Source organism: Oreochromis niloticus, linkage group LG8, assembly GCF_001858045.2.
Source record: "Oreochromis niloticus isolate F11D_XX linkage group LG8, O_niloticus_UMD_NMBU, whole genome shotgun sequence".
Taxonomy (NCBI): domain Eukaryota; kingdom Metazoa; phylum Chordata; class Actinopteri; order Cichliformes; family Cichlidae; genus Oreochromis; species Oreochromis niloticus.
In genome coordinates, this window is record NC_031973.2 from 4,970,491 (window position 1) to 4,985,286 (window position 14,796).

General features: G+C 41.1%; 1 protein-coding gene across 1 annotated transcript; it reads left to right on the plus strand.

The window, feature by feature from the left end:
- Window positions 1–208: 208 nt before the first annotated feature.
- Window positions 209–13,439, plus strand: slc16a5a (solute carrier family 16 member 5a). Its single transcript, XM_013273450.3, is given in 5 exon segments — window positions 209–379; window positions 382–522; window positions 5,299–5,442; window positions 6,337–7,176; window positions 9,911–13,439. Coding segments are annotated over 5 exon segments (1,428 nt in total). The 5' UTR covers window positions 209–348; the 3' UTR covers window positions 10,183–13,439.
- The last annotated feature ends 1,357 nt before the right edge of the window (window positions 13,440–14,796 follow it).

Below are 14,796 nucleotides of genomic sequence, written 5' to 3' on the forward strand. Positions count from 1 at the left end.
TGAAAACCACTCACCACTATACCTGACACATTGTTTGCTTTTTTGATTGTAGGTCTCCATAAAGGTTACAGCAGTTTCAGTGACATGGACAGCAAGCGCATTCACACACCCTGCAGAACTAACACAGGAGCCTTGCCTGAACTGCCAAGCAGAAAATGACTCAGAGAAATGGAATCAGCGGGACGAGTGATCACATCCTCCACTCGGAGGCCTCCAAGGTTTACCAGCAGGCCAACGGTATGGACCACGAGAAAATCCAGGAGGCCGATGATTGTGAATTGGAGGAGAGGGGACAGGAAGGAGGGCGCCGAGTCTCCGTGGCTGTAACAGGAGCAGTCGAAGCTCCAGATGGCGGCTGGGGCTGGGTGGTGCTGGTTGCCACCATACTTGTCCTGGCTTTGACACTGGCATTTCCCTCCTGCGTGGGAATCTTCTACACTGACTTGCAGAATGAGTTCCACGCAACCAACAGCGAAACCTCCTGGGTGCCCTCCATCATGACGTCAGCGCTTCATGCAGGAGGTAAAGCTAGAAGACTAGGAAATAAACCGGACCCAAGTTTTTCCAAGCCTAATTTACTCATTTTGGTTTAATTTAAGAGAATAATAACTAGAATATACCATACTACTGAAGTTGCCCTTTAATCCCCCCTGGCCTGAGGGTAGTCTTAGTTTGCATCTGCTGTTATAGTTCAGGGAAAGTGTGAAACCAGATAGAGAGAGAAACTGAGGATGCTTTAACCTGTCTTGCTGTGTGATGTTGATTTAAAGAAGGTTATTCCATGAGAAGCTGCAGTCCTCTCATTTCCCACAGCCTAAAATGTTTCATTTACAGAAGAAATAATGCAAACCTTAGACCGGCTACTTTACTTCTGAAGTCTTATTTCCTGTGCTGATGAAAAGTAAAACTCAAAAGATCATCCTCATCCTATCATCAATCAAAACTTTCAGATTTATTAGATTCGTTTAAAATAGCCGATTTAGCAATAAATTGTCACTTTTAATAGCAGTTAAACAAAACTAAACTGACGTACTTAGTCTGGCATGATTGTCTAAGGCAGTGGTTCCCAAACTTTTTTTGCCAGGCCCCCCTTTTTTACAAGAAAAATGTTCGCGCCCCCCCCCCCCCCCCCCCCCACCTAACCACATCCTCCAAACACACACACCCATATTTTGTTTACAAACTCCATTGCGGTTTATTTCACACCTCAAACATTTAGTAAACAATTAAGCAAATACAAGTAAACGGCAATAAATTACAGGTAGTAATAAAATATACTACTAACTCTTTTACGCTACGTCCACACCTACACGGGTATTTTTGAAAACGCAGCTGTTTCTATGCGTTTGGGCTTTTCGTCAACACGTAAACGGCGTTGCGATTCACCGAAAACGGAGATTATTTAAAACTCCTTTTTTGCGTTTACGTGTGGACGAGAAATACAGAGTTCGTCACATCAAAGGTATGTGCCTTTTTTCACGTCACGCTGTGCGCCACTTTATTGTTTACATGAGATGAATTGCAGAATGGCAGATAGAGACAAAATACTGTTAATCTGACTATCTTCAGGTTTTACACGCTTACATATACACACACAGTTACTGTCCCTCCATTTAGAAAGGCAGAGGCGTCACGGTGTAATTATTTTACGTGTAGTTGTTTTTCTCCTGTGTAATAATATTCAACATTGCTATCTACATTTTTCAAAAAACGCCTCTCTGTGTAAAATGGGTTTAAACACATAAACAGCTGTGGGATACTGTTTGTCCGTGATTTGAACAGGGGGAACAAATTACGGCAGGATCAGCCTGATATTATTTGTATCCCACTGTAACTTTACTGCATAAAGAGCTAACATCATGTTAGCTCTTGATTTTTAGTTCACAAACACTTCTTGTAATAACTAACTACTCCTGACATTTTGGACATGTTACTAACATGTCCAAAGCACGCGCTGTGCTCTCCAAATCACGGACAAACAGGATCCCACATTCTTGATTTTTAGTTCACAAACACTTCTTGTAATAACTAACTACTCCTGACAGGAGTAGTTAGTTATTACATGAAGTGTAATAACTCCTGTCAGGAGTAGTTAGTTATTACAAGAAGTGTTTGTGAACTAAAAATCAAGAATGTGGGATCCTGTTTGTCCGTGATTTGGAGAGCACAGCGCTGCTCCCGACGCAGGGAAACTAATTTTGCAGGGGAGACCTACCTTGGCACTTGTGCAGGTGAAGCCAAAGGGAAGATATGCTTCACCATATTTTCCTGTCTTTGGCTTGGAAGGAAGTTGGTTTGGAAACATATCTGGCGATGCTTCATCTCCTGCTTTGCGTTTGTGTGGGAGCCCCGTCAAAAACCTGTCCACAGTGTCCAAGCGCTCTTTTTTTTTTTTTTTTTTCTTTTCATACCGCGCCCCCCCTGCAATGGCTCTGCGCCCCCAACTAGGGGGCGGGCCCCACACTTTGGGAACCTCTGGAGTCTAAGGTCTAACGTTTCCTGACTTTCAGAAGATATTACTGTTGACTTATTATTTACTGTGATCCTCTCTGTACTGTGTAGGATCATGGTAGACACTGGTTACCAAGAATAAAATGTACTGTATATAAATTATGAATATAGCCACGGTGACATCACCCACATTTTACATTCTCTTTTTGCACCCCCAGCCCAGACGGGTCAGAGAGGTCCAACAAAAACTCAACAGTGAGGTACTAGAAGTATAAATCTCAGTCACATTCCCCATAGGGATGTTGGTTATAAGCCATAATGTTGTATCCATCCAAAGTAGACTTACTATGAGTACGACATTGTAAAACGATAGAAGTCTGTATATGTCATCCTTAATCCCGTATACAGATGGATCAGGTATAAAACAAAAATCAACCCACAGCTGTTAGGTGGAGGAATCCATCCACAGGGGCCAAAACTGAGAGACAGAGACTAAAATCAGGGACCAAATTATAGCACTTTTTAATTTCTGATCTTCATATCTTCATCATCTTCATATGGTAAATGGCCTGTATTTGTATAGTGCTTTACTAGTCCCTAAGGACCCCAAAGTGCTTTACACATCCAGTCATCCACCCATTCACGCACACATTCACACACTGGTGATGGCAAGCTACATGTAGCCACAGCCACCCTGGGGCGCACTGACAGAGGCGATATCCGCAGATTGTATATTTGTGACAAGAAGGCGTCACAATATCATTCTTATTCTGCTGGCTTCCTTTTAAATCCAGCCAAAAACAGAGATTAGTTTGGAGATTTAACCCCTGGAAACACAAGTTGGAAGGATTATGGTTAGGCTGGTCCTTTATCCATGTCCAGGAGTTCTTTCTTTATTAGAAAGATTAGAAATAGGTTTTATGTAATGAGCGGGTGCACATAGTGCAACTTCTTATCTGTCTTATCTGTTTTGAACTGTCAATATTTAAAATGCTAGAATAAAACAATAGTGGAAATCAGCCCATGGTTTATCTCAGTGTTATCGCAATAGTAGGATAAAGTTCCTCCTCTTTACAATTTTTTCACTCCCAAATAAATTTCAGAGCAACATATATCAAGAAAAAGTAATAAGCGTCATAGTTTTTATTTGAGATGAGGAAAGAGTTCACACATTCAGTATAAAATGCAATTATATGTCAGTGTTTGATCAGAAGCAGCCTGTGGCCTACAACACCTGAACAACTGGTACCTGCCTGTTTAAGTGCACTCCTATGCAACTTAAGTTCCTCTCCTTCAAACTTCTTCCTTCCATTTTCTGAAAATACAGCACATTATTAGCAAAAACCCTTCATAACGGCCATTTAAATTCCTCCTTACATATTTACTGTGTACTCGAACAACATTACGTCACGATGACTGTTAAGTATGAACAGGTGACATGCATTGAACCAAACGCAGACACAGAACGTAACATCCCTTTCGCGGGGCGATAGTAAAATGAACATAATATATAAGATAGTCAAAATAATCGGGATTTATAATGAATCTTAAAAAACTCCATACAGATATTGATAATTGTTGTATGTTTCAATATTTGTGCAAATTACAACGAGATCAACAATACAGGAGCTTTTGATGAAGAGGAAATTAGCTCTTATGTTATTTATGAAATGTAAACGCAGAACTAGAGCATAAAAATGCCATTTGATACACATCAGAAAAATATGGGCTTGGGAAAGCTTTAACACAGCAGCACTTTAAGTTTATTTTTTAAGGTTTACGATGAGCACGTTATGTAATAATGTCAGACTCATCCTTTAATGCTGCTCTGAACAAACAACCTAAGATGTAGACAATAATAGTTGTTTTGTAGTTTCGCATCCATTTCTATTCAAACAGTCAAGACGTGACTTGTGCAGACTTTTAGCTTTTTTTAGAGGCTCAGAGCAAATTGGACAATTGGTTGACAAGCAGTGACAGGCCGATGAAAGATCTGAAAGTTCAAGGGTTCGGTAGCTTTTTACTGAAATGCTCAGTGTGAGGTCCAGAGAGGGGTTGGCGCAAGTAAAGGAGGCCACCATCAGGCTCGGAGACAGGAGTATAGGCCGTTACAGTCAGTTTTGGACACAGTTCTCATGAATTTTGGAGACAGGAATGCTTTAATCATAGAAATTATCATGATCTGACACAAATATGACAATAATCTTAGGTTTATCTCCAGTAAGGTGCACAAGGGAGTCTTATCCCAGGCCAGATTTGTGAGCTTAAGAAGTGATTCATGAGTTATTAAAACTGTAACTTTAGAATAAACACAGTCTAAAAGATTCTGATAAAGAATGGTGTGATTTAACTGTTTTAATAGCGCAAAAACTGAAGTTTTACACATGTTAGTTCAGTGATTGTCCCCCATTAATATCTAGCAGACCTGTTGTTTAACAACAGAGATAGGCCATGCTAAATTTGACACCCCTCTTAGTGACCTTTATCCAGTGTACTATGCTGTATTTGCTCAAGCTTTCAAGTACACACAGTGAGATGTTTTTTTTTCATGGCAGGCAGGTGAGTCAGGATGATGTGTTAGAAATGGAGAAATCTGAATGCAAAAGGTAGTGTAAGACGAAATTTCATCTCACTGGCAGTGGGATGAGTAAGAAACAGATGTGTCAGTCAAACATCTTGTGCACAGGGTAAATGAAAGAGCAGACATATTTTCAGTCATACGTTCGGTTCTTTTGAAGGTCATCCAGCCGGTGCAGATTACAAGTTATGTGAAATGTGCTGGAGGATTAAGGCCTTTGCCCACTCGGGCTCTGGTATTAAACTAAGAGCATTAAATTTGATCCACAGGTCCCTTTTGTAGTGTGTTGGTGGAGAAACTTGGCTGCCGAGCGACAATCATGTTGGGAGGGGTCCTGAGTGGGCTTGGAATGGCTGCCAGCTCATTTACCCAGTCGATCACTGAGCTTTACATCACCGCCGGGGTCATTACAGGTCAGCAAGCACTCAGTAGATTTATTATCCCAGCACACATTTCATTGCCATGGGTACACACAGCTACCTGCCGAGCATCAAAGGGCAGGCACAGGTAGAGTTCAACTGTGCCGAATATTTGTTTGGTTGGTGGAGACCAAAGCAGACAGATTTTGGACAACTGTAAATGCATCATTACATCTTTTAGGAACTTTATATCGCTTAAATTTGACAAATACAGACATTCAAAAGAAGTTTAAACTCAAGATAATTTCACCTCATAACAGCCTTGGTCTAATTTTCATAGTTGTGGCTGTTCATTTTTGTGGTACATTGATAAAGATACAGATACAAAAGTTTTACTGATTTCACTTATTTTTGAGATGTTATCATTAGGTCCTGGTACTCCCCGCATAAAAGGAAAAGCTTTAAGACATGCTTTCCATAGTGGAATTTGGTTTCATAGAACCAAGGTTACCCATGTAACCATGTTCCTGGTCATATTTCTGTCCTGATGAACCACCTTCAGGCTTTGTCATAGCTAGAGTATAAGTTCTCCTCACCTACCTTAATCCTAAATGAAAGCTAAATGTTTAAGTTTGAGGTTTGCAGTTAAAGCACCACACATGGTCTCACAATGGTCAGTACAGGACTTGTACCAGCTGTTGTCCAGAGGTGCACAAGGAGGTTACCTTGAAGGGGAGGTTGACAAATTTAGATTTTTGCATCCTCAAGACTAGATTTTAAAGTCAAAAGCCTGAGGAAATGGTATGAAAATAAAAGCATTAGCAAAAAACATTTAAAGTAGTGTTACTCAGGATAGATTAGACATAATACAACTTCTACATTTCTATTTTATAATCCATTAGCACTATCGCTGATATAAAAAATGTCACTCGTCTTTCATTGTTTCAGGTCTTGGTTTCTGCTTCAGCTTCCAACCAGCTGTGACAATCCTGGGACACTACTTTGTGCGTCGCCGTGTATTTGCCAACGCCATGTCCTCCACAGGCACCGCCTTGGGACTGTGCACTCTGCCTGTCCTGGGAAACTACCTCCATATAGAGTACGGTTGGAGGGGAAGTTTTCTCATTCTGGGGGCCGTCCTGCTGAACTGCTGTGTGTGTGGAGCTGTGATGAGGCCCCTCCAGCCCAAAAGGCATCGTGGCCAGCCGCTGATGAACCACGGACCTCCTCCGCCAGATGAGAATAGTGACAGCAAGAAAAAAGGGAGGGTGAGGACGATTTGGAGCTCCATGTTGGCTTTCCTGAGCAAACATATGGCCTTCGATCAGTTCTGCAACAACTTGCGCTACCGTGTGTACTCCATCGGCATCACATGGATGATGCTCGGGTTTGTGGTACCTCTGGTGTATCTGGTTCCCTACGCTACAGCAAACGACATGGAGCCGAGTCAGGCTGCGTACCTGCTGTCCATCCTGGGGATCGTCAACATCGTGGCGCGGCCACCGTTTGGCATCGTGTTTAACTTGCCATGGTTCAAAGGGCGACACGTTTACGTGTTTTCTGCAGCTTTGCTTGTCAACGGGCTCAGTAACAGCATCTGCTGCATCGGGCCCAGCTTCCATGTACTGCTGGCTTACGTGGTGATCTACGGGCTTTCCATGAGCGTGGTGGGCTCCCTGATGTTTACTGTCCTCATGGATGTAGTGGAGATGAGCTACTTTCCCTCAGCCCTTGGCCTCGTTGCTGTCATGGAGAGCGTCACGCTGCTCATCGGGCCTCCGCTGGCAGGTAAAGGAATCATAGATATTATCATGAGTGAGAGATATGAGGAGAATGTAGGTCACACTTTTTTATCCCATGAAACCATAACCATAAAGCCAGTAAAAAAAAAAAAACCCTGGAGGTATAAATATGCAAAATAATTTTTGCCTGTAGTCTCTCTTCATGTTTTCTGCATCACTGGCTTAGATTTTGCATGATGTATGGGACTGGGGGAACAGCTAAAGAGCTGCTTAAAGGATTGGTTTAAATTTTTTCAGGGACTTCAAGGCAACCTCATGAACTCTGGAACAGGTTTGCTCAGGTTTATACTGGCCCTAAGGAGATTCCATCTAAGAGCACCACAGTATAAGGGATGGGGAGAAAATCCAAAGCCCTCTCATGCCCTCTTAATACAATTAAACCTTCAGACTGAAGCTAATTTATGGTCTCAGGTAGACAGAAAGTATTTCCTCTTTGTGTTACTGTAAACTTTGTGTTGTATATATTCCAGACAAACAAAAGGAAGCACTCTGACACTACAATTAACCTTTTTGTTTGGCTGCTGAAGTCTCGTAACAACTTGGGACCTTTCAATTCAATTCAATTCAATTCAATTCAATTTTTTTACCAGTAAGAGCCTGAGTGATGGAGCAATGCCAAAAATGCATCACTGTTTACAAGTTGCCATAAAAGGGGAAAAATACTTTCTATGGAAGTTTATCTTCAGTCACTTAAAAGTTATCTTTTCATACCCACTTTGGCCTTTCTCAGGACTTCACGTCACTTAAAGTTATTGCTTATTTTAAAATGGATTTCGAGAAAGAAAGAAAAAAGACCAACGGGGTTACAAAATCAAACATATCTTTCTAAAACTGAGCACTCAACAGTGGACCGGTCAACAGTGGCCAAAATGTGACCTTCCTTTTGAAATTAAAAATGAAACTGTTATGGTGAGATGCAATATATGACTACATCTGAATCTGGTCTGTCTGGAAAATGTGGTATAAATGTGATTATATATCAGTGGGTGTTAGTGACTCTTGGTTCACATTCTGTTGCCCAATCTCTCTTAAGCAGGCTAGGTTATTTCCAGGTAACCAGTATCATAGTTCAGACAGGGCAGGTGTAACAACAAAAGGTGCGTTTGATGAAGTGAATGTGTTGCTCAATGCAGGCATGGAAACAATCCAAACGTGAAATGACCCAAGCATTACAGTGAGGCTTGGTAACGGCAGAAGCATAAAGAGAAAATCTAACAAAGGTAAACATAAGATTATACAAGCACACTCAGATTAGAAAAGGTGGAGAAACCAGACACAAGAACCAAAAACACCGCAAACACGCCTGATCTGAGGGGTGAAGCAAATTCAACATAGCCAAGCTTTCAGCCTGGCAGAAGCTGATTTGACAAAACCTAAAACTCCCGTAAGAATGAGCAATTGTCACGCCGACTGCTTCACGCTCTATATTCACATAAAAGTTGGTAATTCAGGCATCATTTAGCTGTTTTCTTTCACTAAATGGACCGATTCAGTGCCACCTCAGACACGGTATCAGAGAATGAAGATCTGTAAAAAATATAAAATATATGATGGGCAACACAGGTGCTCCACTCACACAGGTGCGTGATGCTGCAGAAAAGCATTAGTGATTCGTAGTTTGCCGATGATTTTAAACCACAACTCCAGACCAGGTTAACAGTTCAGCTTGAGATCAAGCCAGGCTAAAAGAGCACTGTACTGAAAACTTGCCACTCTAATTAGTTAATCTTGCCTCAGAAATAGTTTCAAAATAAAAGTGGAGGCCAAAAGAACGCAAACTCAAACATATAACAAAAACATGATAGTTTGTGAGTCTTTGGTGAATTTTCATCCGTTTTTTGAACCAGGTTGTTTCTTTATTGTTGTTTTTTCATCTATCCTCATGTTTCCTCTCAAGTTACAGTGCACTGACCTCTATTGATCAGTGGCAGAGCTCTGTAGCTGTAGATAAGTCAGTTTAAAAGCCATCAAGTTAATATTAGTGCAGCTCTGTCTAAATTCCAGCTCTATACTTGTCTTTTCATTGTATCTGCTCCAACATATAAGAACCAGAAAAGTAAAGCCTTCGTGTGTGATTGCATACGCTTTAGTGCACATGTTTTCACATGTGTGTTATGTGAACGGCTGACATGAAGGAGGAGGCGGCACTGCAGGGCGTTGAGGCCGTTTAGCCGGTACACAGAGAGAAAAACAGTTTGTTCTTCTCAGTGGAGGAGTGAGCTGGAGCTGCAGCAGAGTGAGAAAAGGGCAGAGGCTTCCTCTCCCTCTCAGGGCTGCTTCCGTCTCAGATGACAGTTATGCTTAGACTGTTTATCTGGCTGCTTCTCCAGCCGAACAGTGACATAACCACAGAGGCAAGTCGGGGCAGGATTATGTTGCTTGTACATCTGACCTGATGTGCTGCTGATTATAACAGGAAAATGATTTGCCGAGGGTCACGGTTATGGAAGATAGTTTCAAAAGATGTCTTTTTTTTTTTTTGGTGGAGTCAGAATATATTATGCTGATTTGAATAGAGAACTTGCCTGTAAACAAATATCACACTGACCTCTAATGTAAGCGCTGGGTCAGTGATTTTCCACAGGTTTGCGCTTATGAGGATTGCACTATGAAGCAAGATTAGTACAACGGATTTAGCCCCCAGGGATTTTTAGACGTCTCTGACGAGAAGCTAACATGAGTCAAAATGCTGACGCTGTTGATGTTTTCTTTATTTCCAGGAATCCTGGTTGACAGAACGGGCCACTATTTCCACGTTTTTTTTGCCTGCAGTGCCGTTGTTGCCTCATCCGCCGTGTTTCTCGTGGTGTCGTTTTGCTGGCTGGATAAAAAGGAGAGGAAGGCGCTGAATCAGGTGAAGCCACCCACGGCGCCCGACCCGGCGACACCTACAATTAACATCGTTCCTGGTTGCCAGTACAGCAGCGTGTCCACAGAAGGAGATAGAGACAAGGCCTCGGCTAACGGGGCGGAGTATATCACCAGCGTCTGAACCTGCTTACACTGTGTGTCACCTTTTAGCACACGTCACACTCTCGGTCAGACTGTTCTGCAAATGATTCCTAATATTTGCGACCGCTTGCCTGGTGCACCAGATGTTGCGAGGTTTACTTTTCTGTGGTTAAAAGACAGCACACATCCTAACATCTGGAGCACCATAAAAGTCAGAACAAATAGTACGAAGAGTTTGCACTGTTTGACCAAGGTTGCATACCAAAATCAGGAGATGTGCACTTAAAAACCACGACGTGATTGTACTGTTTATTGTAAAATGCTGCTGATTTTATCTACACAATCTATCACACATGAGGTATATCACTCTATCAAGCCAAGATACGTACATAATCCCTCATTAGAGAAATCCAATCTTTAGTTGATGTTTGCTGGAACAGTGTTTTTCAATGGTGTGTTAGTATACGATGAGCTAACAGACACAGAGAGAGTAGATACTGTTGAGCAGTGAAACAGAAATGAAGGGGACGGTGCAGTAATATCAGTGGGAAACATTGTGGAGTAGGGAAGCACAACCTAGTGAGGCCTTATCAAGAGTTAAAGGGGACATGTTATTGTTTTTTCTTTCTGTTTTCTGTCATGTTAAAGTGGTAAATACTTGTTAAATACAGCCGAAACCAATAGCCAAAAAATTTGAGTTTCATCCAGATCTTTTGAACAGTGTTTCCCACACCTAGACTTCATGTGTGCCAAAAAGGGTATATGTTCCAATTAATTTTTATTTTTACAGGCATCTAAGATGACTATCAAGCCACCTCACTCTTATTTTGACATTTCAATCGCCGTTAAACAGCTAGCTCTGGTCCTTTCTCTACAGGCAAGCTGGTCAAACCATTATTCTGACAGGAGGTTGGTACTAGTTCTGCTCTGGAGCTCTTTCACAGCCCCGAGGGGCAGCTCTAGTCGACAGTTGGTCACTAGAGGACATTCCAGGCTCTGTTTGCCTAGGTAACTCTCTATTGTAGACTTTATGGGCCTTGCCTTGCCACAGGTGTATAAAATCAAGCACCTAGTCATGCAGTCTGCTTTCACAAACATTTGTGAAAGAATGAGCTCAGTGCACTCCAGAGTTGTCCTGTAACAAGATTCCTTCCTAAATATTCCACAATCAAGTTTAGGTGATATAATTGCAAAGTGGAAAACTTTAGGAACCACAGCAGCTCAGCCATGTGACCACGTATAGTTACAGAAAGGGGTTGCTGGGTGCTGAGGCGTATACTGCGAGCTCCAAACCTTCTTTGGCATTAACATCAGCACAACAGCTGTGCACCAGGAGCTTCACGGCATCTAGCAGCTCCTGTAGGTGTAATGTGTAGGTGGCTCAGCACTTCTGTCCACGTACTGCGTTTATCACCTCTCGTATCAGTCTATTCTTCATTCTCACTCTTGAAGTCGCCCAACGTCACTCAATTTCTCAGTCTCTGCTTTCTGTGTGGGCGCCTCTTTGTAGACCATCCCTCCGTGGAATGAGGAACTTTCTTGAGAGCCAGCTGATGGCTCGGTATTTAATGTCTCGAAGTGTGTATGATATTATTTATTTATCAGTTTAAAACAGCGTCCGTTCACCTCTTTCTCACCAAAACCAAGAATAGATTTTTATTCTGTGGGAAACACCATTTTTACTTTATGTATGATGTTAGAGGGGATAGCCTGAAAGTAGTCTCAAGCACAGAGTTGTGGTTTTGAGCATAGAAGAGCATAGAAGTCCCACCCACTTCCGTTTCCAGCCAATCAGGAGAGGAATTAAAACACCTGGTTTGAGACAGAGGATGAGCTGAGGGGCAGCAGAAAAGCCCACTAAGATAAATGAGGATTATTTTGAATTGTGAATCATGCAAAGCTACTCTGGGAGAGTAAAAGAATAAAAATATGGAGCCAGAAATGAGCAGAATAGGTCCCCTTTAATGAATGAGGGTTGTTTTTATTTTGTATGTAAAATGTATGTAACATTTTAAAGACCTCTTAAAAGACCAAAACCAACAATTTGTTATAACCTGAGGATTAACCCAACAGACTGCACTATACACATTCAAGTTAACAATCATATGAAAGCTTTTCACATTTGGACTTCATGTTTTTTGGTAAAGTACCCATAAATACTTTAACAGCACAGTCAGACCTGTCGCTCACACATTTTTATCACTGATACCTAATCCAGAGTAAACAGGGGTGTGAAACGCTTTAATGCCCTTTTGTGTCAGTGAAACGAAGCGAAAGCTGCACAACAGAGTGTCGTGACACTTTCGTGGTTTGAAGGCAGATCATTTCAGGGGTGTGAATACTTTTAAACATGACTGGTGCTAAAAAAAAATGGCTGTAGCTCTGAATGTGAGTTTGTGGTGACCTGTAGAGGGTGTACTCTCATAAGTGATTAAGAAAATAAATGAATGGATGAAAATTTCAACAAAACGTCGGTTTAATGCGTTATTGGTTTGAGCATGCAACTGTTTTATCAGTTGCCACTTTAGCTATAGTTCAGCTGTATTGAAAATCTCCATTCATCTATTCTCCTTCACTTATTCACTGGAAACTTATCACAGGAGAGGCTGGAAGTGATGAAATTTCCACAGCATGTGAATTTTTAGAATTTTTGAAATTTATGTGCAGTTACTCAGTTTACATGATGTGCAGTGCCTGACATGGTGTTCATGTGTCCTGCCATAACTCCAGCCTTTCATTCCGCTAAATCGTTTTAAGGTTAGACTGTTGTTGGTGTTGGCTGTGCTCCAAAATAACTCCTGAGAAGCTGCACCTGTTGGTCAGTGCTCACCTGATTTATGTCTGTACAGCACAAAAACGCTGAGAAACACAGTTCCAAATATTAAAGCCTCTGCCTTATTAAATTTACGTTCAGTGCATCTCCTACTCAGTCTGGTGTTTGATAACAACTGATTACTTACTGCAGCATCACATGCCGGCATTGCCAACCTGAGGAACAGCCATACTGATTATGTTCAGCTTGTTTAAAAGCTAATTACCACAACTATACTTTACAAGTCTGTTTTTGTTTGTAGAAAGCGCCAAATCATTGCTGACTTTTTTTTAAATGAAATGTTCTTTTAGCGGGAGTAAGTACCGTATTTGTTTGTGTCTATTTTCAGCTGCGGATGAATACAAACTCGTGGCAATGAAGGAACACGTGAAACAGTGGAGCTATATCAGACTTGTAGCATGAATTTATTGTTGCTTTTGGTCTTTTTAGTGGGTTAGTTTTTGGTTCATTGTAGGAATGATAAAGATGAAATGAAAAGGAAAGCAGACTGATAATCCTGTGAGGTCTATTTCATCATCGATGGTGAGAAATGACCCTGATCCTGCGTTTCAGGAATAAACAGGAGCTTTGTGTTTAGAGGTGCTTAGACCTCAGAGGGAATTTTAACAAGGTGCAGTAAACGATATATTACTTTATTATTTTTGACTTCTTTAAAGAAGAATCGTATATTTTCTGCCCACCTTGCTGAGCTGTTTGGTTCACTAAACATGGACCTAGAAAATTGTTGCTTGCACTTCATTGTCATATATAGCGAATTAACATATACAGGTCCTTCTCAAAAAATTAGCATATTGTGATAAAGTTCATTATTTCCTGTAATGTACTGATAAACATTAGACTTTCATATATTTTAGATTCATTACACACAATTGAAGTAGTTCAAGCCTTTCATTGTTTTAATATTGATGATTTTGGCATACATAACTCATGAAAACCCAAAATTCCTGTCTCAAAAAATTAGCATATTTCATCCGACCAATAAAAGAAAAGTGTTTTTAATACAAAAAAAGTCAACCTTCAAATAATTATGTTCAGTTATGCACTCAATACTTGGTCGGGAATCCTTTTGCAGAAATGACTGCTTCCATGCGGCGTGGCATGGAGGCAATCAGCCTGTGGCACTGCTGAGGTGTTATGGAGGCCCAGGATGCTTCGATAGCGGCCTTAAGCTCATCCAGAGTGTTGGGTCTTGCGTCTCTCAACTTTCTCTTCACAATATCCCACAGATTGTCTATGGGGTTCAGGTCAGGAGAGTTGGCAGGCCAATTGAGCACAGTAATACCATGGTCCGTAAACCATTTACCAGTGGCTTTGGCACTGTGAGCAGGTGCCAGGTCGTGCTGAAAAATGAAATCTTCATCTCCATAAAGCTTTTCAGCAGTGCTCCAAAATCTCAAAATTTTTTGAGACAGGAATTTTGGGTTTTCATGAGTTATGTATGCCAAAATCATCAATATTAAAACAATGAAAGGCTTGAACTACTTCAGTTGTGTGTAATGAATCTAAAATATATGAAAGTCTGTTTATCAGTACATTACAGGAAATAATGAACTTTATCACAATATGCTAATTTTTTGAGAAGGACCTGTACTGTAATAGCAGTGAATTAATCATGTTTTTCTTTTCTTGTGCTTGCTTTTCATTCCTCAATGCAACAGTGCCTTTTTACATAGCTGCCGTGTTTCTTAAAAATGACCCACACTGATAATTTCACGTGCTTTCAGAAACAAAGAAGCGGATGAATATCGCCTTTCACGTCACAGATTTGAAACATTTCTTAGAAGGAATATTTCAAAGGCGCTGATCACAGCTCACACTACA